The sequence below is a fragment of the Dipodomys spectabilis genome, unplaced genomic scaffold, assembly GCF_019054845.1.
Source record: "Dipodomys spectabilis isolate Male_0828 unplaced genomic scaffold, ASM1905484v1 ptg000079l, whole genome shotgun sequence".
Lineage (NCBI taxonomy): Eukaryota > Metazoa > Chordata > Mammalia > Rodentia > Heteromyidae > Dipodomys > Dipodomys spectabilis.
Window position 1 is genome coordinate 751,216 of NW_024870756.1, and position 26,811 is coordinate 778,026.

The 26,811-nt window shown below is 38.8% G+C and overlaps 1 protein-coding gene and 1 long non-coding RNA gene across 2 annotated transcripts in view; one reads left to right on the forward strand and one right to left on the reverse strand.

The window, feature by feature from the left end:
• Positions 1-23,604, forward strand: part of LOC122110503 — a 32,913-nt gene extending 9,309 nt beyond the window's left edge. Inside the window, exons 2-3 of the long non-coding RNA XR_006147885.1 lie at positions 21,641-21,792; positions 23,244-23,604. This is a non-coding gene — a long non-coding RNA (uncharacterized LOC122110503). The remainder of the gene's footprint in view (positions 1-21,640; positions 21,793-23,243) is intronic.
• Positions 19,301-25,091, reverse strand: Bmp10 (bone morphogenetic protein 10). The gene is made up of 2 exons (XM_042683076.1): positions 24,758-25,091; positions 19,301-20,241 (listed from the first exon to the last, which is right to left on the reverse strand). Exons 1-2 carry the CDS (start codon positions 25,089-25,091, stop codon positions 19,301-19,303), a joined length of 1,275 nt encoding a protein of 424 aa, XP_042539010.1.
• Positions 25,092-26,811: the final 1,720 nt, after the last annotated feature.

The window sequence follows — 26,811 nt, forward strand, 5'->3', positions numbered from 1 at the left end:
TCAGTGGTAGAATGCTTGCCTTGCATGCACGCGGCCCTGGGTTCCATTCCTCAGCACCACATAAGCAAAAAGGAAACATCACCTCAATAAAGATTCTGCCTGGTTTCCACACAATGTTATGGGCATTAGATTTAAAGCAAAATACATTTTCAACAACAATAGAAATAATTAGTTTGGGGAAATATATTCAGCAAAGCAGCTCCAGATTGTATTTCAAGCACTAGCTTTTTATTATTATATACCAGATATGTAATGATTGTTTTCCCTGGTTTAGCAAACCTTGAAAATTACAGGCTCTATGAGAAAGACAAGAAAGGAAGCAGCAATAAGAAGGAAAATAAATAAAAATCTGAAGGTCATGACTGACACTATTAAAGAAATAAACAAAATGTTCTGATAGAGAACAAAAACCAATTTGAAAATGAGAATTATGGGCACTTACCAGAAGGCATGTCAGAGGCAAGGTTTAAGTAGGTATGGAAATTAAATTCTTAGAAACACAATTCCAGCACATAGATTTTGTGTGATGGTTTCTTGAGACAAGGTTTCACGAGGTGAACCAGGTTGATCCGAAACATGGCAAGGCCCCTGCCTCAGCTCCCTCCTAAATGCTGGGATTGCAATTGTGCACCACCACATTTAGCTCCACTACATATGGATTTCCAAAGGGATTGGAGCAGGGCTGCAATAGAGGATGCACAGGATTGCTGTTGGGATAGGCATAAATGGAGCATCCAATGCCAATAGGGGAGTTGTATGTGAGAAGGTGGTGCTGGAGTAATATTACAATGAGAAGGAAATGGCAATAGAATGTTTTAGAAGATGGAGGGAAAGGATCCAGAACAGAGGAGCTAGGCTACCCAAAGTGGAATCATCAGACTGGAACCCACAGACAATTGGCTGCATGGAATCAGGTCCCAGATGTGACTAGAAAAGAATGGATTGAAATCAAGATGCTGGCTATTTTTTCCTTTTTTTATTGTCAAGGTGATTACAGAGGGGTTAGAGTTACATAAGTAAGGTAATAAGTACATTTCTAATAAGTACGTTTCTTGTCAAACTTGTTGCCCCTTCCCTCATTTTTTCCCTCTTACTTTCCCTCCCCTTCCAATCCCTCCAAGTTGTATAGATCAATCCCCACATGTTGTCTTGGGAATATTCCCCACCACCATGTCCCTTGCCTTGACATTCTGTTGTTCTCTTCCCTTCCCTAATTCAGATAAACGTATATACACTACCAGGGTACTAAAATCAAATTCAGTGACAATAGGGGATATACCATAGAGGGAAGAACATACAAAAGAAACAAGGAATCACATAGTAATTTGTAAAGAAATGGAAAAACTTGGAAAAAATCATATTAAGTAAAGTAAGCCAGGCCCAAAGAAACAAAGGTCCCATGGTTTCCCTTAATTGCAACAAATAGTATGCGTCTAGGATAATCTTAGCAGATAAGCAGAATGGCTCAATGGCTATGAGCATATGACCATAGGATGATGCTAAGCGAAATGAACTCCAAGACATGGACACAAGGGTTTTTCTTTGTTGTTGTTGTTGTTAATGTACTAAAATGGTGGCATTTTATACTAAAATGTTTCGAGCTCTTCCTCCTCCTCGTCCTTCACCTCTCTCTGTCTTCCTCTCACCCTCTTCCTCTTTCTCTTTCTCTTCCTATGCCAGTCCTGGGTCTTGAACTCAAGGATTCGCACTCTTGCTTAGGTTTTTCACCCACGTCTGGTGCTCTACCAGTTGAGTTTTGCTAAGAAATTGGAGATGAGAGTCCCTTGGGGGCTGTATAATGGGACAAAATGAGGGGTAACACTATTCAAAAAGAAATGTACTCATGACTTTACTTACATATCTGTAACCCCTCTGTACATCACCTTTACAGCAAAATTAAAAAAGAGTCTCTTAGATTTTTCTGCTCAAACTGGCTTCAAACAGGAATCCTCAGATCTTATACTCCTGAGTAGCTATGATTACAGGCATGAGCTACTTGCATGCAGCTTGGGAATTTCTTCTAACATGCTACAGATTCAACTAGTGTTGGCTGATGCTCATCCTTAACCATTCCTTTCTTTTTAGTCCCTCCATAATGTGGCAATTGGAGGGGTTCAAGAGCCAGACTAGGAATTCTGAAGAATAAATCATTCCTTTAGAAAGGTTCATGTGACGAATAGAAGCTCTGGATTTATTGTTATTACAAAATAAAGCTCTGAACTCCTGTGAGCTACTCTGTTTAACTTCTCTGGTCTCCATATGGTATCAAAGATAATGTAGAGGGATCCAAACTATTTTCCCATAAGAGAGAAATTCCTATATCCTACTTTAGTCTTGGAGAACATTTCCAGCAATATCTTCTTTATCCCAATCTTTTACATTCTACCTTCATTGGAATTAAATTCTCTATCTTTACTCCCAATTTTCTGTTTGTCAGTATGTTTAATCCTAGCTCCCTTACTTTGCCATAGGGATGAGCTGTATCAGGGTGCTGTTAGCAAATCATGAGTAAACAAGGAATCTGTTTTTATCCACTTCATGATGTTGTCATGAGGATTAGAGGAGGTGCCACCTTTGGAATGCTGCCTGGCACTTACTAAGAGCTTAGTGTTAGCTACTATTTTTTATCTTAATTAATTTTGATCCTGTCTCATCACTCTGTAGTATTCTGGAGTCTTATGGGTCACCATTTCCTGTTCACTCCTAGGCACGCATACTTGTACTCTATACAGCACAGACAAAGAAAATTCATTTTTGAGGGGGTAAAGCCACAGCAGTTGATGGGATCCACAGGAAGAACATAGCTTCTGGGACATGAAAAAAGAGTGAAATATTTGTAATACTCTTTTTTTGAATACTCTTAACTAAAAGAACATAGAGATGTTGGTGACAGTTGGAAGGATTGTTGGACAGTCTCATGGTCTGCATATTAGGAGACTTCAGAGTACCTGCATTCATTCCCCAGAGCCATCTAAGAACAAAGTGAGGAAGACAGAATCATATAAATCTAGCCTTGGAGCTTTGCCTTGGGAATACCATGAAAGTGACACGCACAGAATCAGAGAACATAAGTTGAAGGATGCTGGATCTGTGAAGAACAGATCAAATGATGATAAACTGGGATAAAGTAAAGAAAGGAGTCGAGACTCCTTAGACTGGTACAATAGATGAGAGAGAGAAAGAGAGAGAGAGAGAGAGAGAGAGAGTCGGAAAACAGAAGAGTTGATTCCTGACCAAGTTACAGTGTGATAGATCAAGCAGCGTCTGTGACAAACTGAAGACCAAGTAAGTCCAGTCCTGTCTGCCTATGCCACACATTGCAGTTGTGTACCTTGTTTGACAAATGTATTTCTATGAAGCTGTTTACTGATCTTTACTTTTCTAGCAATATTTGCAACTCCTCGCATATTTCTATTACACATTCACTGATGTATTCCACCTATGGAAGCATCACCATAGAGGTATGGCTCAGCGTGCTAAGATCCCTGCCTCTTCTTGGACTATCTTTGAGGAGAATCTTCAGTGAAGATGGGGAAATGCCAGTGCCTTGACCTGTGTCTCTGTTGAGGCTCTCACAGCTGCTACCACTTTGTCATGTTAACCCAAAAGTCATAGGCATAGTGGCATTGAGAGAGAGGATAGATTCCCTTGAGTCTGCACCTCCGGGTCTTGGGTGGAGAGACATGTAGTTGACAGTAAAGAAATGGCCTCCTGGTGTTCACTGGAGGAACAATGTCCTCTAGTTTCCCAACCTGAGTCCTCCATTCCTGATCTTTCTCCTCACTCCACATTCATGGTTCTATCTGATGGATACCTTATACTTAATTTTTCAAACTGGAACACTTGATGTTACCTTTCAGGCATCTTTCTGCCCTTCATCATTCTTGGTTAGTTGCCATTATTACCAGTCTCACTTCATACGGTTACCATCCAACCAGTTATCCCCACTAGAACACAGGGGAACCATCTGGTGTTCTCCACATCTGTCCTCTGTTCCTAGCATGGCCTTTTCCTCAGCCTGTATTATTTCTGAATATGTCTCTTGAAACCTGACCTCAAGATCTTACACTGATTTACTGCTTTTATAACTTATTTGCTGGGCTTCCTACTCCCCTACTTTATCTCTCAACTAGTAAGTAGGATAACTCTGGGGGTGGATGGACAAGCTGGGTCTCAGTAAGTAGCTCCTGGATCTGCAGTACAAGTGATTTACAGCTGTTTTAGCTTTTAGAAGTCAGCAGATGGAGTTATCAAGAATCAGAGCTGTGGAAATCTGACAGGCTGAGCATCCTTACCGGAGCAGGATTATCCAGATATCCACAACTTTTAGATTAATTCAAGAAATTTACTTCTGCTCCAATCAGACACTATTTACTAAGTAACTATCATGTTGTAAATCCTGGGAAAGGCAATAGAATTGTCAGGCAGCAAGTGAAGCCAACATAGACCATGCCTCAATGGGAAACTTAGTGGAGTGAGGAAGCAGATAGATTTACTGAATGTTACCACAAAGGTCAAGTTGAGGTGGACCATCTAAAAAATTAACCTACGCCTCAAAAAACAGTAATGCCACAATGAAAGATCTAAAGTGAGAGTGAAAGGGAAGAAAGACCAAATAATGAGCTCAATAACACAATGATAAAAATTGTTAATGAAATAAAAGAACAGATGCTTAAAAACTGGACAGATTCCAAGAGAAGTTAAACAAACAAGAAGAACAATTAAATCAATAATACAAACAAACATGTAGATGAACTAAAAAAATCAGTAGCAGTTCAATACTTGAGAGAGGTATTCAATAAAGAGATGAAAACTGTGAAAAAAATCCTGGAAATGAAGAATTCCATTACTCAAATTTAAAAAAGCCTTGGTAATCAAAAATAGGCAAAAGTTTATAATAGGCTGAAGAATTACTTAGAAGATACCAAAGAGACCCCCTGGACTCCATCAAAAGTTCAAATCTACACATAATTGGAATAGATAAGTAAGAAGAAATAAAATCAGAAGCCAAATAATGGCAGAAAATGTCCCCAACTTTGGAAAAAAAAACAGTGTCTGTTTGAAAGAAGCTTACAGAACTCCAAAAAAAGTCAAAGAAGGAACACCCCTAGGCACACTTTAGTAAAAACACTAAATATCCAAGGAAAAGAAAGAATATGAAGAAGCAAGTGACATTGGCAGTCCAACAGCAGATTTCTTGACACAAACACTAAATGCAAGGAAGGAATTGAAAAATATTTTTCAAGCACTGAGAGATGAGTATTGCCAAACTAGACTACTATATCCAGCAAAACTAGCCTCCGAAACAGAAGAATAAACATAAGCTTTCATGATAAACAAAAACTAAAGGAATTCATGACTATTAAATCAACAGTGCAAAAAATACTTAAGGGAATCCTACCCTCAAAACAAGATAATCAAACACAGAGGACTATGGGAAAGAATAAACCTTACTAGAAGCATAAGTGAGCAAAGTAGGAAGAAATTAACAAAATGACAAGAAATACAATACATGTCTCAAAAGTAACATGAAATGTCAATGGAGTCAACTCTTGTCAAAAAAGTGTAAAATAGCAGCTTAGGTTAAAAAAAAAAAGGAAGATCAATCTGTTGCCTGCAAGAAACATATTTCACTGTCAAAGACAAACATAAGCTTGGGAGAATAAAGTGAAAAAAAACTTCTATGCAAATAGTCTCTAAAAGCAGTCAAGAATAACCATATTTACAGCTTGTAAAAGACAGACTTTACACTTAAATCAGCCCTATGAAGCAAAGAGGAGGGTTACTTCATATTAACAAATGGAAGGAACCATGAAGAGAAAGTTACTGTTGTCAACATATATGTTCTAGATACTAGCATTCATTAGACAAATATTTCTGGAGTTACATGTGCTGATATACCCCAACAGAATGGTAATAGGAGATGTCAATACCCCATTGTCACCAATAGATTGGTCACCAAACAACTTAATAAAGGAATATCAGAATTAACTGACATCACAGACCGAATATACTTGGCAGACATCTGCAGAATATTTCACCCAGTAGCTGCACAATCCACAGCCCATGAAACTTTTTCCAAAAGAGATCATATCCAGGATATACAGCAAGCCTGAGCAAATATCCCTTGTACTCTGACCATAATGAAATTAAACTAGAACTGAATGACAAAAGACATTACAGAAAAATTTCAAATAGATGGAGACTGAACAACACATTATTGAACCATATGTGGATCACTGAGAAATAAAGAGAGAAATTTTTATTTTATTTTATTTTATTTTATTGTGAACATACTGTACAGAAGGGTTACAATTACATGGGCAAGATAATGAGTACATTTCTTATCAAGCATTGCAGCCTCCTCCTTTGTTTACCCTTCACATCCAGCCTCCCCCCTCCCCCCCTCCCTACCTAATCCTCCCCCCCCACACCACCAAAGTTGTACAGGTCAATCAAAGAGCTCAAAAGTAAGACCTGAAGCTTTAAATGTACTACAAGAAGATGTAGGGAAAACCTTGGAACATATAGATACAGGTAGCTTTTTACTAAATAGGTAAGATACCCAGAAGATGGGAGCAAGAATTGACAAATGGGATTATATCAGATTAAGGAGTGTCTGTACAGCAAAAGAAATAACCACCAGAGTCAAAAGACAAAATGGGATAAAATTCCCACTAAATATTCAACAGGTAGAGGATTGATACCCAGAATATACAGAGAACTCAAAAAATTAAGCAGCAAGAAAACAAGTAATCTGATCAATAAATGAGTAAGTGAACACAATAGTGTTTATAAAAAGAAAAAAAAAGAAATACAAATAACTAGTAGATATGTGAAGAAATGTTCTACATCTTTAGCCATAAAGAAAATGGAAAACAAAACACTATGATTCCGTTTCACTCCAATCTGCATGGCAGCCAAAATAAGTAAATACATGAATAAATAAACAAATGCAGACAATGATGCAGGGGGAAAGGAACCCTCGTGCTCTTTTGGTGAGAATGTAAACTAGTACAACCATTATGGAAATTAATCTGGAGGTTCTTCAAGACACTAAAATTGGATCTACATATGACCTCATTACACTACTATTGGGCATATATGTGAAAGAGAGTAAGTCAATAAACCAGAAAGACACCTGCATACCCATATTTACCAAAACACTGTTCACAATAGCCAAACAATGGAATCAACTGAGGTGCCTAACAACAGATCAACAGATAAGGAAGACATGATATATACATACATGTATATATGTATATGTATATGTGACAAAACAGCACCATATTGCCTATAAATCTACAAGTGAACACAATGGATGGTAAAAACAAAAAAAACAAAAAATATACTTGGATATGATCAATTAATCAATTAGTTTTAAAAACGTGGCACACAGTCTCAGTGTGGCATAGATGAATCCATAACATGGCACTGGGACTTTGGGTTAGACTAATTCACCTGGTATACAAGGATCAGAGGAATAGTGCTATGTTCCAACCACTGATTTTTAAGTTCTTTGTGAATAATAGCAATATTGATAGATTTAAAATGTTTAAACTAGTTATAAATGATTGATGGACTGCATCTTATTGGTAATTTGGGTTATTTCCAATTCAGTCTTCTTTCATATGGCACTTTGAGAATATGAACATATCAGTTAAATATGTCTCATAATGTCTTCTATGGAAATCTCCTGCTCTGTTGCCGAGTTTTCATATTTGGTCTTTGTCTGTCAAGCCAGTTAAGGAAAGCCACTTCCTCAAGTGTCAACTGTGGATCTAAAAACATCTCCCAAAGATAAGCAGTTGTCATAGCAAAGCACAACAAACCTAAGGTGATAGATCATGGGACTTGGTTATTGTACTTGCTGTGTGAATCTACACTGCCTTCCGCCTCAGCCTGCTCCACATGTAGCTTTTCAACACCAGGTCCTGGGCTGTCTCAAAAGCACTTTGCTTCTCACTTTGCAACTCCTCAAGCAGATGGCATCCATCCACATCATGTGGATGCCTACTTATTAAATAATTTTTCTTGGCAGCACTAATTTGTTAAAAGTCTGGATTTTATTCAAGGATACTCATGAAGGTTTAGAAAATAAAGGTTATAGAACCTGGAGGGTTTTGTCTGTCTGGTTGCCTGCTTGCCCTCTGCATCATTTAGAAAAATGTTTGGAGGAGGTGGTGCTGTGGCTCAAGTGATAAAGTGCTAGTGTTGAGCACAAAGAAGGTCAGGGACAGTGCCCATGCCCTGAGTTCAAGCTCCACAACCAGCAAAAAAAAATGTTGTGAGACAAATCTTAGGACAAGGGTTTACAAATAAGTTCTGGATTCATGAGCTTGAGTCCTGATGTGAGAAGCTGAGAAATCCAGGTCTTTATTGAATCCAGGTCCTTCTTTTGATTGGTAAGTTAAGTTAGTTAATTCTTTCATGAGTGCCTTTTTCCAAAGCACAAAAATATCAAATACAACTGTGAAATCAAATAAATAGAAATGGCAATTGTCTATAGCTATAGATAAAATATTTTACTTAGCCATCTTGGCATACTAAGTTAAAAAATAATTGCCATGCCTATATTAACTTAATCTACTGTTGAATATATCTTAATTTACTAGCTAAGCTTTAATCACTGGAATTGGGAGAGAAAAGAGTGGTTATCCTTCATCTCCAACTAAGCATTGCTTTAAATCAGAGAAACTAGTATGTGCTCCTTATGTTGGGGAATAGGAATCATATAAAGAACTTGAAGTTCAAGCCCCACCTAGGAAATCTGAGCAGTAATCAAGCTGGTGTACTGGAGAGGTGAGCAAGAAACATTACCTTTGAGCAGTGATTGACTTGCTCCTTTCAAATCCGTCATGGAGAGGAACCCAGGCAAGATTCCCATGGGCCTGCTATAGACAGTGTACAGAGAGAGAATTTGCTTAAATCCTAACTGTGGAAGATTTTTAGAAATGCCAACAATGCATCAACATCCCTGCCATCAAGACCAGAGTCTCTTTCCCCTCCCCTGGGTGCTGAATCGGCCTTGGTGACACTTCTACCCTCTAGGGTGTGGAGGAAGGGATGGTATAAGGCTTTTGAGGCTAGATGATGAATGTTCCAGCCTCTCTTTCTCTCAAAGCACACATTTTGGAAGGTTTCTGCTACCATACCAGCAGTGAGAACACCCTGACCTAGCCATGTGAAGAGTATGGTAAGAGCAGAATCAGGCCTAAGGAGCCCATCCCAGGTTCTGTCACATGATGAAACTCTGGTCTTCCTTTTACCATAGGACAGCTCAGAGAGGAAGCCCCTTCCTATTCTGGACCAACCCCAAATTTATGGGTTTTTGTAACTGTCCCAATCAATGTTGGGATACAATTTCTTATACACTGAAAATTAAAAATAAGATGTCATCCAGTCAAATTACTAGAGGACCAATGAGACATTGGCACACAGGTAACTAGGCTGCACTTGGGGTTTCCTGGACATCACAAGGGTCAGCAATCAGGATCACAGGAATTGAAGGGTTTCATTTATTTATTTATTTTTACTAGTCCTGGGGCACTGTCCCTGAGCTTCTTTTGCTCAAGGCTAGCACTCTACCACCTGAGCCACTTCTGGCTCTTTCTGTGTATGTGGTACTGAGGAGTCAAACCCAGGGCTTTATGAATAGTAGGCAAGCACTCTACCACTGAACCACCTTCCCAGCCTGGAATTGAAGGTTTTCAAAGAACTCACACAAAGTGTTAAAGTTCCTCCAGGCCTAGAAGAAATTGATCTATGATAATCCTGAGAAGAGACAGTGATAGAAGTTGGGCCATCAGAGTTCAGAGTTCATTGTGTGTGTGTGTGTGTGTGTGTGTGTTTGTGTGTGTGTGTGTGTGTGTGTGTGTGTGTGTGTGTGTGTGTGTGGTGCTGAGCCCTTGGCACTTGCTCAGTTTCCTTGCCTATTGGCACTCTACTTCTTACGTCATTCATTTACGTCATTCATTTAGCCTGACTTTTTGGGGATGGAGTCTTGAAGACTTCTGCCCAGGATGGCTTTGAACCATGACCTTCCTGATCTCTGCCTTATGAATATCTAGGATTATAAATATGAGCCAAATGAATATTTTAAGAAGAAAGCAGAATGATTTAGAATTCAATCCAAGTTTGGCTCTTTTCTGACTCTCTGATTATGCCCTCAGCCACTGTGACTCAGCTTCCCACATATAAAATGGGGAAGAAGATATGTTAGGAATGACTGCATTAGCCAGTATCATGATCAAGCAGAGTTCAGCATCATATCTCAAAGCTGTTCTTTAACAATGAGCCCTGTTTGGCTTGATTGAGATTGTATGACCAATCATTCAGAAGGGCAAACAACTTCATCTGCCTGTAGCTTCCCGTTTCCCACACACAATCCTGTAATTTGCATAAGTTCTCATACTTAGCAAAAGAAAACCAAAATCCAGTGAAATCTTAATTTCAGACAGTGAAAATGTTTTTAGTACAAGTATGTCCTGTGCAATATTTGAGATATACTAAACAAATTGTTCACTTTTTTAGAAAAATTTTTAGATAAAACTTTAGCCAGACATTCTACAGTTTGAGTAACCTGATGCCTGACCTAAAAATATACCAAGAAGACAGGCTTGATCCTTGGGAACAGAATGCAAAGACTTAACTCCACTGTTTATGCCTCATTCAGACTTACTTCGCAATTGCATTTTTGGGGGGTAAGAATTGGAAGAAAAAGAAAGAATAAAACACATAACAGTCACAGCAAAAGGCGTAATGGGAGCTAGACTCTATAAATATTATGTTAATTAAAATGGATGGGTCTAAAGCACAAACAAAATAACTGCAGGGGGCTGGTGTCTGTTTTGGCTGAGTTTCTTAATATAGTAACTCAGTTCCCATCCTGTTAGCACTCATTCCTTATCAAACATTGAACTGGGGTATAAGGAAGTTTAAATTACCAGCAATTGGAGATGTTTTCTAAACACTTGAACAGATGGTTTATTGCCTGAAAAGCATGTCTCCTTTCAGAGAACAGAGTGTTGAGTTTGATAATTTCAGGAGAAGCTTGTGTCATAGTTCTTTTATTGACTTTAGGTTTAACACATTGAAGACCACATTGTCCTAGGCTCTGTAGCATCCATGGAGTTTGACCATGTTTGGACAAAGACTCCATTTGTAGTGCTGTCTCCTTGCTTCATAGACACAAAAGCCTAGAGACGTTATTGACACAAAAGCCATTGAACAAAAGTCTAGAGACTCCTCCTCTACAAATTCTTACCAGTGCAGAAAAAGAGCCATAACGATGTAGATGACTTTTAAAAATGAATATCACTTGAGAGGGTACAAGTGGTTAAGTTGGACCTACTACCACTGAATCATTAGTGAGTGTAACAAACAGATAATGTCCTTTTTTGACAATTTTAGAGGTGTCTAGAATTCACTACAGTATGATTATATCAATACCTAGCTTCATGTCTTTACTCTCTCTTAATTTATAATAGCCCTTTTATTAACTTATTTTTTTCATGTGGGTACCAGTACTGGGGCTTAAACTCGGGTCCTGGGAGTAATCCTTTAGCTTTTTTTCCTCAAAACTAATGGTCTACCACTTGAGCTTTTCAATGGGTAAACGGAGATAAGAATCTCACCAAAAAAAAAAAAAAAAAAAAGAATCTCATGGACTTCTTTGTACAGGTTGGCTTTGAAATGAAGTTCTCAGATCTCAGCCTCCTAAGTAGATAGGATTACAAGAATGAGCAACTAGTGCCTAGCTTTTTATTTAGAGAGTATCATCTGTTTTGTAGAATGTTTTTCATGTGAATCAATTGGATATGTGTTTTATATGGTAAGGTTGTTATATATTTTAGGGAAGAAGACTAATAAAAGATTTTCTAGTCATTCCTATGATGTTCAAAGAAGTTGGCTCAGAATTGTATGTCTGAAAATTTTCTGCTGAATCTTGATTTGGCAAAAGAACTTCACATGTCCTGTCAAATAGTAGTTTTTTTCCATTTTATTAATGCATTGATTCTATAAAATGTAATCAATGTATTAATTGTACAAAAAGATACATTTCATTGTGATATTTTATACATGAATATAATGTACTTTGATGATACTTATTCTACTACTCTCTCTTGTCCCTGCTGCCCCTCCTGCTAATCCCTTTCTTTTTACACATAGCCTTTCTTCTACTTTCTCATCTTTTTCTAATGTAGGTTCTACATTTCAGAGAAAATAAGCAGTACTTTTCTTTCTGAATCTGGTTTATTTTGCCTAACATGATCATCTTCAAGTTCCATCCACTTTCCTGCAAATGGTATAATTTCATTCTTATTTATGGCTGCATGTGGCATATAGCACATTTTCTTTATCCATTCATTCATTGATAGGTACCTAGGCTGCTAAGCCCATGGTTTAGTTATTGTGGATAGTGATGCAAAATAAACATGGATGTGTGTATAGGTATTTATACTATATGTTGACTTAGATTGCTTTGGGTGATATAGCAGGACCTGTGGTAACTCTAGTTTTGGTGGTTTTCTTTGTAAGAACCTCCATACTGATTTTCATAGTGACTGTGCTAACTTGCATCCCCAGCAGTATTAAGGGGACCTCCATACCCTCATCATCATTGGTTGTTTGTTTTGTGTTTTGTGATTGGGGTAAGAATGAATCTGTGTAATTTTAATTTGCATTTTTCTGACAGCTAAAATTATCGAACATTTTCCTGTTTGCTTATTGGCCATTTTCACTTCTTTTTTTACATTTTTATTGTTATTATAAAGGTGATGCACAGAGCAGTTACAGTTACATAAGTCAAGTGAAAAGGACGTTTCTTTTTGGATGGTGTCACCTCTTCCCTTGTCCTCCCCCAGTTTGTACCTCACATTCACTTTTAATTCTTTTCATCAAAGAATCTTCCATTGAACTGAATAGTCTAAAATTTTAAACTATTTTCAAAATCATGTTTCAAAGTAAAAGCAGATTGAGGTGTCTCTGAACTTCCGGGGTGGGACTGTCGAGATAGGAAGAGTTACTTTAAGTCTGCATGAAGGAGGGGAAAAAGAGGGTAAGAACGATTTCAAGCTGACAGTACTAGAGAGTGAGTCCAAGATAATCACATAATTCCTTTATAACCATCCAAATTAACCAGCTCTCACCTGCTCCATACAGTCCTCTTAGTTATAAACAGTCACTTCTGTGCAAAAGAGAGCTCTCCTCCATGTGCCTAGAGTCCCATGCCATGACTCCCCTGCATGTTCTCATAACACCACAAAGATCAGTTACCATTCAGGCATCCTCACAGAACTTGGAATACAAGAGCTTTGAGCATAATTTTCTGCATGGTTTGTAAAAAAAAAAAACAACAACAACAAAACTACCTTCCAAGACAGCTTGCATGTATATGTCAACCCAAACAATCCCTAGCTACCTCAATAGAAAAGAAACCTCAGAACAGGCCACGGATCCAAAGTGACTTTGGATCTGCACAGGTCAGCTCACCTGTGCAGAATCTATCCAGGATTCCTACTGTGAGAGAGAACCCCAAGTGAAATTATTTATAGAAGAATAAACAAGTTGCTAATGAACTCAAAACTAAATCCTAATAATGGTTTTTCACACCTCTTTGGACCAGATCTATGGTGGGTATTCTGCTCCCTCTTCTCAAGGACTAGAAGTCTGCCTCACCTTGTCAGTGCTCATCCAACGGCAAGGGCTATGTTCCCAGATACCTGCCTGCCAGATATTGTTTGCCATCCAGGATACTGGAGGAATCCTCTCAAAAGAGATGTGGGAATAAAGGACTCATCTTCTAGAGTGATCTGACTCCATGCCCTTCAAATCCCACATTTTACAATGAGAATGAATTTCCTTCTAGAATAGTCATTAGGGTGTGTCTGTCTCGCAGGACTTTTGCTATTAAGGGGGAAGCTCCAGCTGATATGGAGTTCATTTATGTCTACCCACCTGTAGGAGTCCACTGTGTCTAACCACATGCCAGATATATACTACCCATTTCCCATTGTTATAACTGATTTCTCAGGAAGTCAGAGGGCATGGGATGGACATCTGGTCAGCATCTCTGATGCTTCTTGCTGCCTCATCATGTGGCAGAGGTCATCACATGATGAGACAGAGCAAGCACGTCAGAGACAGATCACTTTTACAATGAAAACATTTAGATCTGTGTGAATGGCCTACATTCTACCATTTCTACCTCTGAAATTGAGAGAAGTGTTCAAATCATAGCACACACCATTGCAGGGAATGAGGAACGGTGGGCTCAGAATGCGAAAAGGGCTGCCATAAGCCAGAAGGGCTATCATGAAGATGGGAAGCTAGACTTATATGGTAAAGCCTCAAGTGTATGGGTTGGGAAGTTATGAGATACCTGGAAAGACTTCAGTTCCATTTAAGGAAGAACCATGAACAACATTCTGCTTACCATGGTGCTTTCCCAGTGACTCGCACACATGCGACCCAAACTATTTGCTAAACTGAGTGCAGTTCAGATTGAGTCCCTCCAAACATGTAACAGGTACTCTTAAGTGAGTCCCTTTCTCATTACTAATATTTGCTTAGAAGTTAAAAAGTACATGAGTAGGTTTAAGTAGACCACATTGAATAGCTTGTAAAGATTCCTTCTTAAGCTTAAATTCTATGAGGTCCAATAATTAGTGACCAGCAAAATTTAGCCTAAATATTTCCCAGTAAGAATTTCTTTTCCATATGCTCAATTCAGAATTCAATGAAGACATATTTCCCAGTTATTGACAATGAAAAGCCAGTTTTATTTTCTGTGTATATTTCTGGCATTCATGAGGTTTATACATCATGTGAAATGCAATAACAATGCAAAAGCAGAATCCCCTTCTTTAATAAGAGCACTTAGAAGCCCAAGAGAACTTACCACTTCATGAGGACATTCTCTACTACTACTGAATGGAGTTTCGATGTGTATGCTGTGAAGTGGATGTGTCAAAGCAAGGAGCAGAGTGTCCAAAGGGAGACTTCGTCTCAAAGAAAAAATAAAGTGCCAATAATTATTGTCAAAATATTTTTTCCGTTTTATTTAACAAGATGATTCCGAATGTACACCTTTTGTTTATGAACACAGTGTAAACTATTTATTCCCATCTTCATTTTAGTCTAGTTACTAAGTAAATTTGGACATGATTAATTCTGTTTTATCCCAAGAATGTGATTGTGCTTCAGCAGGTTGGCGTGTCTGAACACGCACTGAGATTCCACATGCACAGAAGTCTCTTCTGTGAGGGGCTGGCATCTGTCTCTACTACAATCAGGCCAGGCTTTCACAAAGACAACAATAAAAAAGCAGTGCTTGTTGTGTGTGATAGAAACATACAGGCCACAACAAACGATATTCCTTCATGGAGTTATTAATTTATGAACACATTTCCACATGCAAAAATATCCTTCTACCACTACATTTGGTATCATCTACTTTCCTTCCATGTAATGTGTGAACTCGAGGGTCTCTGTTTGAGGACAAGGAAATACATCTGTACACATCAGCTCACAGATCTGCAAAGTATAATCCACAGTGTCTCTGAGAAAGAACTCTAGCCCTTAAAAAGGGTAATGTCCCTTCTGAGGAGTATATAAATGACAACTATTTTTGTCAAAACATATTCTCCATGTGAACATATATTTTACACAATCATATTTTTTACTCAAAGAATATACATTGGAAAGAATATTAAAGCATTTATTGACATTCTTGAAAGTTGGTCTTTTATCATTAATTTCCAAACCAAATATGATACACTGCAAAAAATTGGCCTTTGCGGTTGACCCTTTGATAAATCAATAAATTAATATTTTGATATTTATAGAGTCATATGGACTCATCCAATCAAATCTTTGAACTGACGGCTCAACAAAGACAATGGGAACATCAAGAGAAGAGAAACCTTCTTTGATCTATCTAACTAAATGTCATTTTGGTTCATTGAGCAGCAATTGTATTCAGTCATACAAAATTTACCTCACATGATAAAATGACAGTATCAACCTGTGGAATGACATGACATGACATCTATTGATAAAGTGTTTTATAGAGCATCTACACTTCAGTGAAAATTGTAATATTTACTAGAAGGGCTCACAGCATGCCTATAAAACACAAATACATAATGTTATGGCAAAACTCCTTGAAATAACAGAACAATTTGTTGCAAAAAGAAATGAAAATTCAGGACACATAATAGTCCAAGTGAGGCATACTCTGGGGAAAGGGTACTAGTCGTAATGCACAGAAGACTATTCTCTCCAAAAGTGACTCACAAACATAAAAATAAAATATTTCATATTCTACACTATATTACAAAAATAAATATGTCAATCAATAAATAGTAGGAAGCCTAGAAACCTTTACATGATGGTTTTGCTTGTGGGCTGCCTCTGCTACAATTTTCCTCAGGAGTCATTAGCTGTATCAACTACAATGACCATAATTCAGCTAAATGATAAAGAAAGAAAAGACAAGTATGGACCAGAGTGAAACCTCTATGACCAAAAAATAATAAGGAAGTTCTCCTTTCCTAAGGATCCAACTCTTCACTAGCTTCATGTTGAGGCAGAGAAGTAGAAGGGTTGCACGTGTGCTGTTGAAACCGTGCTTCTGTTTATGGTTTATATCATTTGTTTGGTGATAAGAAGAAAGCATGAAATCATAATTCAGCTAGCAATACTTCAATAAGTAATCCGTAATTTTTCTATACCCATTTCTAAAGAAGAACATCACAGAAATGCAGGCTGATATCTGGACAGGGTGACTAGAAAAACATCTGCAATATGTACAACCTAACTGCAGGCAATCAGGATGGCCATCTCTCTTCGATAGCAGAGTGATTACAGATGTGCAGGACAAGGTTTCTCCAGCAGCCTGGTAGAACCAGGTGGGGCACAGTGAGGTACTGGGGCTGGCACCTCCAGCATCAGCACTTATGTCAAGAGCACTGCTAGGTGTTCAGGAAGTTTGCAAGCCAAATGTGCATCACATTGGTACCTTGCAGTGGGCCATGGTAGGACCATGTGCAAACGTACAAAGCAGGGCTTTTTCCCACATTGGACTAAAGGCTATAAAGCATTTATCAGCGCACCATTATCTTATAAATATATTACACATAAAATAAATAAGAGCTACCAGAAATGATCCTGTTTAGCTGAGATTTTTACTATATGGCTATTGAAGTGTCCTTTGGAAAAGGTAAGTACCGTGGAATCTATGAATATATAGGGTGTACCATGAAGTATAAAGGATGTACCATCTTCTACTGAGGGCTCCCAGTATGTCTAGTGATGCAAACATAGTGCATGTGTATACTCATCCTCATCATAGAATATGAAGGCTAGCCTAGAAATGAAGGATTTGGAATTGCATGGCCATCTCCAATTACCACTCAGTGTGTTCCCAGTGATGGTTGAACCATCACTCTTCCAGGGTAATGGATTCTCTAAGACTCACCTTCTGGGCACCAGTGTATGTTTAGAGCTGAGGTTCAAATTCAGTTCAAGACAGTTTTCCTTGCCTCTGTTTTCTAGAGCAGCATAAGCTTATAGCCCTATGAGTTTCATGCAATACGCGGGCAGGTTTTATTTTTATGGGAGGAGGACAGATTTCATAAGAAAACATTCAGCAGGGGTCAGGAGTGAGGGGCAATGTCCTAGAAAACACATTCCTGATTCTAGAATTATCCCTATTGCCTGACTGGAGATTCCCAGATGGATTGAGGCCTATTCTGCTCTGGTTCCTCCAACAGAGGCCATGATCCTGAATGGGAGCACTGAAACTGCAGCCACGCTCAATGTTCATCTAACTTCAGTGGCCTGATAGACCGCTCCTGTAAGGGACACTTCCTACACCCTCAGCCTTGGTCAACTCCAAATGAAAAATTACAGCATTGGAAAATTGGAATTGCTGTAGTGTTCTTACCATGAGACAAATTCAATTTCAAAATTCAAGCTTAACTTTCAAGTCATTGGTTTGCAAAATTTTCCATTAATTCATGCATTTAAAATGTATTTTTTGGAGTCTGATCTCCTTTTCTTATACTTAAGTATTTTTCATGAGAAATCCCTGTCATAAAGGATCTTAGTAAAATAAAATCAAATTACACATTGGGGAAAGTAAAAGAAATATCAGATTAGTACCTCTTTATCCTGATTGAAAATGCTTTTAGGGATCCCCTGATAGCCCACAGCATGGAGGCAGGGGGCCCAGGAAAATGGAGAAATATGTGAAACATGAGGGTAAGGAAGCCCAGACATGGGCAAGAATGAAAACAAAAGTAAAGAAGCAAGGAAGACATAGTATGATGTGAAGAAAAATATGTTAAGGAATAATGAGTTCAACAAACAGGCCCCTTCTGATTTTCCTCTTCTTGGTCTTTGATTATTTTGTTTTTTCCAAAAGATTGAATTCTTTCCTTAGAACAGCTTATGAGTTTACAAATATATCTGTAGCCTTTCTCCTTTCTCCCTCTTCACTTCTGTCCTTTGCAGCCAAAAAAAAAAGTCCAATGCAAATGGCCTTGCTTTCGGTTATCTGAGGGGCAGAGCTCAACCTGAGTTCCCTTTTGGCTTCCTTTCCTCACCATCCCCTGCTTTCTACAATACATAACCCTCATGGGCTCATTGCTGTTGACCCTCTAGGACCACTTTCCTTTTCAAAACTGGTTTCTATGACCACCCCTCCCATGCATGCGTCCTCCTTTACCAGGCCTGCAGCTCTAAGCCATAGCAGAAACTCAAATAACAAAAACTACACTGGAACATCCAGAGAACTTGGGAAACATAATGTTAGAACTCTTAAATTCCTAATGCAAATTTTCATGACTTAAATCATCAGAGATGACTGAACACATGGCATTAGCTTTTAATATATTCACATTTCAGTGAGCCATGCATGTATGTGAGTATAACCTGCTTCTGTTGAACCAAAAGATGCTCATCAGTTCATGCACATACATATAGACATACGCAAATTAGTGTGTGTAGATAGCATATTTTTGCTTAGGGGTTGTTGTTTTCAAATTGTTGTGAAAGGTAAGTAGTGTGGGCCTGCCATTTGCTGTTACATGTAGCATTGTCAAGAAATGCAAGCCTAAGAAAAACAGACTGGAAGACTGGATAGCTAAATATGTTCTTCCTGCAACAAACTCACTTGTCCATTTCCCAAAGGCAAGAAGCCTCTATTATCTGTACACCCTCATTAAATAGTCTTATTAAATAAACACAAAATATACACATTTACAGTTATTAAATAAGTCATAGGATTCCTCTTCTATCTACAGCCACATTCAGAGACTGCCATGCCTTCATATTTGAACTTGTAGGTGACAACACCTTTGTCTAAATAGAGGATGGAGATGGGCTCCAGCTTTGTGGGCACACAGCAAGCTTTGGAAGCTTTCTGGGAATTCTTGAGGTGAACTAAGGCCTGGATAATCGCATGCTTTGTGGGTGTGAGATGCTCTGCTAGAGGATAATTACAAACACCACGGCATTCATAGGCTTCATATCCAGGAGGAGCAATGATCCAGGAGTCCCAGCCAATCTCCTTGAAGTCGATGTAGAGCGGGGTCTTCTTGCAGTAGTTTCCTTTGGCATTCCTTCTGATTCGAGCAGTAGAATCATAGATGATGTTTGACCTCATCTGCAGCAAAGCCTCTTCTCCTGGTTCTCTGGAAAAGTCATCCACATCCAAGTTGCCCATCTCCAGAAGTTGCTCGTGGGTGATCATTTCATTCATTTCTTCCTTTCTCTCCTTGTCACTACTTTGGTCATCAGAAAACACAACAAGCAAAGGGTCATGCTTATTCTGAGTACTGGTGTCTATTTCCAGCTGTCCTCTTCCAGCATCCTCAAGTTGGTCTTGAGTGCTCTCAATGTGGACCTCCAGCTGATGAGTGGAAGAGCCTAACTTTTGCCAACGTCTGACGGCATCTGTGACATCAAATGTCTCCCACTCACTGTTGAGTTCATAGACCTCCCCCGACACTAAGACCAGCATGCTTCTTTCATCTGTGTTGTCCCCTTCACTCGGTAGCACTTCAAAAATAGTAATTTTTCTCTCCACTCCATCATACATCAGGCGATCTCTCTGCACCAGTGTGTACAACCTGAGTTCTGCCATCATGACCTCTTCATGGTGAGGGATAGACACATTGAAGAGGAGAGGGTATTTTCGGAGCCCATTAATACTGACTGGTTGAGAAAACAGATCTGAAAAGAAAGATGTACAAAAAAATCAAACTCCCAGTATGTGGCATAGAAAACCAGGTGGCTAGTTATGTAGGAAGAGAGCTAATCCATGCAAGTAGCTTGACACTGGATGAGAAGAGAGGACCAACGAAGACAAACAAAATGTTAGCATTCTATGACACCAAAATATGATGAAGAATTGATATTAGAATGCTAAACTGCATTGTGATTGCAAAACTAACATCGAAAATGAATGCCAAAGGGTTAGAATTTTTTTAAAAATGTTCAGCCTTAACTGAATATGTTACCAAAGAACTGGATAGATATTGGCAGATGATCCCTCTATTTTTCTAACTAGTAATGTTCAAAAGTAAAAGGAATTTTATTTTTTGTGGGGCTATTACGAATGGAGTTGCTTTCCTGATTTCAGCCATGCTTTTCTCATTGTTGGCATACAGAAAAGCCATTGATTTTTGAGGGTTAATTTTATACCCTGTTACTTTGCCAAAGTTTTGAATCAGCTTGAGTAATTTGGGAGTGGAGTCCGTGGAATTCTTTAAATACAAGATCATGTCATCCGCAAAGAGGGAGAGTTTTACTTCATCTTTCCCTATTTGGATCCCATTTATGTTCGCATCTTGTCTTATTGATGTAGCTAGACATTCTAATACTAAATTGAAGAGAAGTAGAGAGAGTTGACACACTTGTCTCATTTCTGAGTTTAGAGGAAATGGCTTTAGTTTTTCACCATTAAGTATAATGCTGGCTGTAGGTTTGTCATATACAGCCTTTATTGTATTGAGTATAATGCTGGCTGTATGATGTTCCATGGTTCCCTAGTTTTTTCAGAGCCTTTATCATGAAGGGGTGTTGGATCTTTTCACTGTATTTGATGCTGGTATAATATGGGAAGAGGAAGAGGCAACAATGCTTGATAAGAAATGTACTCATTACCTTGCTTATGTAATTGTAACCCCTCTGTATGGTATTTTCACAATAAAAAAACTTATTAATAAAAAATAAGAAAATGAATAAAAATTCTGAAGTTACAATAAAAAAAATAAAAGGGAAGTATCAAAATAGTCTCTCCAAAATGAGGAAAAATCCAGAGTTGGGTATCCTTAGTGGCTATTTTATACTTACTATTTCTTAAAATAGTTAAGGGCTTATCCCTGAGGTGAAGTTATATGGAATGTATTTTGCATGTTTTTCAGTTGCTTCTAAGTACCAACAAAAATCATGTTGCACACTGGAGGAAGAAATTTTGACCTATGGACTAAATTTAAATTCATTGGCCTGGTTCTCCTAATCAACTATTAATTACATCTTATTTAACCTCTTGATACAAGCACAGCTCCCATTCAGACTTTACAATGCAGAGAACATTTCAAACACTCAGTTAATGTTTGTTGACCAGCAGAATGAAGCTGTAAACTCATCTTTGAAGATTAATACCTTCATCTTTTGCAAAAACATGACTCAGACTCCCTGCTGTATCTGAACCCTACCCTGAAACCTCCAACAGAGACAGAACTTCAAAGCTATTCATTAGTTGCTGATTCTGCCTTTCAGGTATGTCCTTGAAATGTCATTAATATTTTGGGTTAAAACAGCAGTAGTTTGGGAACTGTCCACTCAGTATAAGAATAGAGGACACACTTGGAGAAAATTATATTAAGTGAAGTAAGCCAGGCCCAAAGAAACATAGGTCCGATGGTTTCCCTTATTTGCAATAACTAGTATATGTCTGAGACAAGCAGAAAAGGTCAGATAAGATGATGTTAAGTGAAATGAACCCCAAGATAAGGACACAAGTGGTTTTTTTCTTTCTTGCTATTGCTTCTAACGTATTTATAAGATACCACATGTTTTTTGTTGTTGTTGCTTTGTATGTCCCTCCCCCATGGTATAACCCCTGTTTTCACTGTATTTGATGTTGTATAATTTGGGGAGCAGAAGGGAAAAAACAAATTGTTAAACAGGGATGCAATGAGATGTATTGCAACAATGAGATGTACAAGACGCTATATAGAAAAAAGAACTTTACAATTTAGGTGGGGGGTGAGTGTAGTTGTGGAGATGGGAGGGAAGGGATGGTAGGGGAAAAACAAAGAAGACAACAGCTCTTGATAAGAAATGTACTCACTACCTTGCTCATGTAACTGTAATCCCTCCTCTGTACAGTATTTTCACAATAAAAAACTTATTTAAAAAAGAATAGAGGACACACTACCTTTGGATAAGGAACTGGAGAAGACCAAAAATGGGAGAGTAGCCGGGCACAGGTGGCTCATACCTATAATTCTAGCTCTTCAGGAGCCTGAGACCCAGGGGTTGAAATTCAATCAGTTTGGGCAGGGAAAGCCATGACACTCTCCAAATAACCACCAGAAAGCCAGACGTGGAGCGGTGGCTAAAGTGCTACAACACTATCCTTGAACAAAAAAGCTCAGGGTCCAGGCCCTGAGTTCAAGCCTCAGCACCCTTCCCACCTCTCCCTCCACCATAAAGGAGAGGAGGCTGATAATCCCTCTAGGAGAAAAGTGCTCACTGCAGTGGGAGAAAGGTTACAAAGTCAAGGAAGTATTTGGTAGAAATGAATACATTCCCTATTTTGAGCCTGATGATGGTTTCAGTAGAATCTTATATATATTAAGACTTATCAAATCATACACGTTCAATGCATAGATGTCTCTGCAAAGGCAGACAGTGCACAGTCTATCCAAATTCCACACACGAGATGTTTTTCAAATGTCTTTTATGATTCTTACAATGATCCCACAATGCATGTTCATTTTGTATCAGAAGAAGTCCTACACACACACACACACACACACACACACACACACACACACACACACACACACCTGATTTCCCAGATGATAACAGAAGATTTCCCAGATGATAACAGAAGGGTGAAGTAGAACTAAGAATTGAAGGCCTGCTTTTCCCACCTTGGATGTAGCCCTTGTTTCCTCAGATGGAATAACAAGCTTGAAGTCTTTTTGGTCTTTATCTCCTAGGGGAGCTGCACTGAGCAGACTCAACGTGTCAGAAGAAAGTTAACAGCAGCTGCCAGGGTGAGCCTAGTGAGGGGATACATGTCCTTGAGTTGCGCATTTCCTCCCACCAACTTGAAGAGGTACATGGGCTGAATGGTCCAGGGAAGCCTGATCCTGACCCAGAGATCTCCGGTACTAGCAGCAAGCTTGGTGAATTCCATACCCTGACCTTCATACACGAAACAAGAATGATAGCTCAAACCTGAGCTATGGATGGAAGGCTCAGCAGAATGAGGGAGGCTTCCCACAGGTGGAGGTTACATTCAACTCAGTCTTCCCTCCAAAAGAAATCTGTAATCTTAGCTTGCCTTTCCCATTAGGAATGCACTACTGAACAGAAATTTTGATGGGTCATTTATTAAATCAAATTAAAATTGAAAGAAAATATTGTCTTGAGGATTCAAAAATACCTACTTCCTAGAATATTAAACAACATGGTAGCCATTAAAGTTTCTTTAGCACTTAGTAGTCTAATCCCTTCTTACTGGTATTCTCTTATGATTTAGTCAATGTATTATGTAGATACCGTTGCTCCCATGTTACAGGTGGGGATAATGGAGGCTCATATATTTGCCAAATGTTTATCCAAACTTCCCAAGTCAGCCAGCTCTCAGAATCTCAAGTCTTGACCAGTTTCTTTTACCAATGTTTTTCTGCTTTCAAAGAGAACTAGCCAATATTAGTCCAAACCTCTTTTATGCCTGCTTAAGGCATAAATGGTAAATAATTTTTAAAATAGTTTATTTGAGCCCACAGCTTCTACCACAGATACCAGAAATTTTTTTCCTACTAGTCCCACATTAAAAAGAAAAGACTAATTTACTAGCTTGTTAGGTCTAGTTACTGAATCGAAAGCTCATGCCATGCTCTTCATAATGGCATAGAAACAATCATCTGAATCATTGATTGTGTTGTTTATGCTTCCTGAAAACTGACTAGCTACCCTGATGCATCAAGGATAACACAACCTTTGGAGAAATTTCTAAAATGTAAATTTCTATTCTCCCTGAACATTTCTTAAACAAAATCACGTTAGAAACTCAGTGTCTAACCGAAAACACAGATCTCTAACTTCTCCCCCCCCCTCCCCCCCCCTCCCCCCCCCCCCCCCCCCCCCCCGCTCCGCCCCTTCCCTCTCTTTCCCATTTTCATTCTAAGTAGAAGCTGGTGGGTTTTGCAGTCAATTAAAATCCCAAATGAAAACCTAGGCCTAACTGGAAAATGGCAAACCTATTACAGCAGACCAATATTTTTCTTTGATTTCCAGATTAAACACTTTGTAAAGATTCAATTGAGTGGCCTTGTGTTAGAAATTGTTTTTAGGCCTTTCATCCATATGAATCATTTTAGAACAAGATGTTCACTGTTTCTGTGTCTGTGGGATGGATTCATCCTATTATCTTCAGGCATAAATTTGCTTATTGTTTCATGAGAAAAATCCAAGCCAGAGACTATCAAAGAAAATGCAAGCTTACCTTCATTCTTAAAGCTCCTGATAATGTTGGCAGAGGGAACGGAGGTCCTATCTGTGGCGAATTTGTTGTAGAGTTCCAACATGTATTCTGGTGGGTCAACCTTGGCTGAATCCTGCATGGGAATGTCAGACAGGTTCAATGTCTTGAGAAACTCATCCTTCATGCTCTGTAGAAGTGTGTTAAAGTCAACACCATCTTGCTCTGAGAAGACATCTTCGAAGAGGGGCATATCTTCTTCTAGGGGTGACTGATCAAGCCCTATGATGGGACTACCAGAAACAGAGTGAGTCACCAGGCATAAGGCAGCGCTCAGCTGCAGGACCAGAGAACCCATGGCTCTGCTCAAGCCTCCAGGCCAACCCAGGAAGGTTTAGCTCTCCTGGCCTCTAAGTGGCAGTTTTATCTTGCAGGGCGTAAATGTCTCGTGTCGCTGGAGACAAGTTTGGAAACTCTTCCTCTCTTTCCCCCTCCCCCTGCCATCTTCCTCTCTAAACCCCCTCCTCTCCCTCCAGCAAGTCAGGTTGCAGTAATTGGATAACAAAATCCCTTATAGGGGCCTAGCCTTTCTTATCTCCCTAGTATAAACTTGTTCACCAGATTTTGTTTTTATCTCACAATCCCTTTTTCTCTTAATGAGCATTTTGTAAACATTTCCACATTCTGACACTGGTTGAGAGATAGGGCACTTTTCTCCTTGTGAAGCTTCTGCTACTCTTCCTTTTAATTCATTTCCTTTTGGCAAAAATGCCAAACTGCTGCTTTTATGGGGTTCATTGTCATACATGGACACAGTAGATGCCCAGAAATAAATATAATATTCATTAGTGGTTACATATGCCAATTCCAGTCATGGGCTTACATTCTCAAATACATGCTCCTGAATAGCCAATATTTTTTCTGGTAATTGAATTTATATAATTTTTTTGATGTGTACACTTTTAGAACCAAGACAAGTGTGAGATTCATAGCCAATAGCCTCTGTCCTCCATATTTGATCAGGATAACATGACATTTTGAAAATAAAGTAAGTGCTTAATTATAATGGCTACTAAAGTTTATTAGATGCTTTCTTCTTGAATATTTTACATATATAATCTAATGTCCTTCTAATAACTCTATTCTTATTCCCATCAGATACTTGGACCATAAAGTTTCAGTTACATACAAGTGATAGAACAACAGATTGAACCCAGGTGAACTGACTCTTAAGACAAGAATGTGGTCCTGCTTGTAAATAATTATTCCCTTGCACAAGGGCACAGGTAATAGTGTCAAAAGGCTAATTTATCACACAACAGCACTGCATTGTGAAGGAACAGTAAGGAAGCAGGTAGAACTTTGCAGCTGGCTGTAAACCTCAGGTCCTTTGTCCATGTACTCACTCATTTATAGGACCCAAATCTCTGCCAAATTCAGCTTCACAACTAAATCAGGTTGCTCATCAAAAGACTCTATCAGCAATGCTACTAGGCTTATGACAAAGGCCAAATGCCTCAGCCTGGGGAAAATCTTGTAGAACCGATTGTCTCGTTTAGAGAAGACAGATTGTCTCATCACTCTGTCTACCCTCGTGGATGGCAGTAACAACTATAGTGCCATTATGGGGACCTGGAAACAAGTGTGTAGGATGACTTTACTGCTAGAGCAGTGACACTGATGCCTCTTCTGTCTTGGTTGGTACACTGCCTCTTCCCCACCCAGACAGCTTGATGCTGTGTCCTCAGGATATTTGCTACACTGGGATACTGTCTAATTTCAAAGGGAAATGTTCTTACAGTTACATTTTTTTCCAGGCTCCCCTAGGAGTCTAGTCACTTTCTGTTTCTTTGCTCCTAACATGTAAAATTTGAGTTGCTACAGAAATATATTTCATTTAACTGCTTGTTCATCGTGCATTTGACTAGTAGCAGGTGCTGATCTAATGTCTATTCTGATGAAAAAATTTGCTTCTATCGTAAAAAGACAATTGTAGACTAGATATAGATGACAGCCTGAATAGGCCCATTCATGAGTAGAAAGGCCATTATGTGATATATGGGTGGTACATTTTAACG

Coding starts and splice junctions, on each gene's coding strand:
- Bmp10 (XM_042683076.1), bottom strand. CDS start 25,091: ATGGGTTCTCTGGTCCTGCAGCTGAGCGCTGCCTTATGCCTGGTGACT. Junction 20,242..24,757: donor CAGGAGCTTTAAGAATGAAG/GTAAGCTTGCAT, acceptor CTTTCTTTTCAG/ATCTGTTTTCTCAACCAGTC.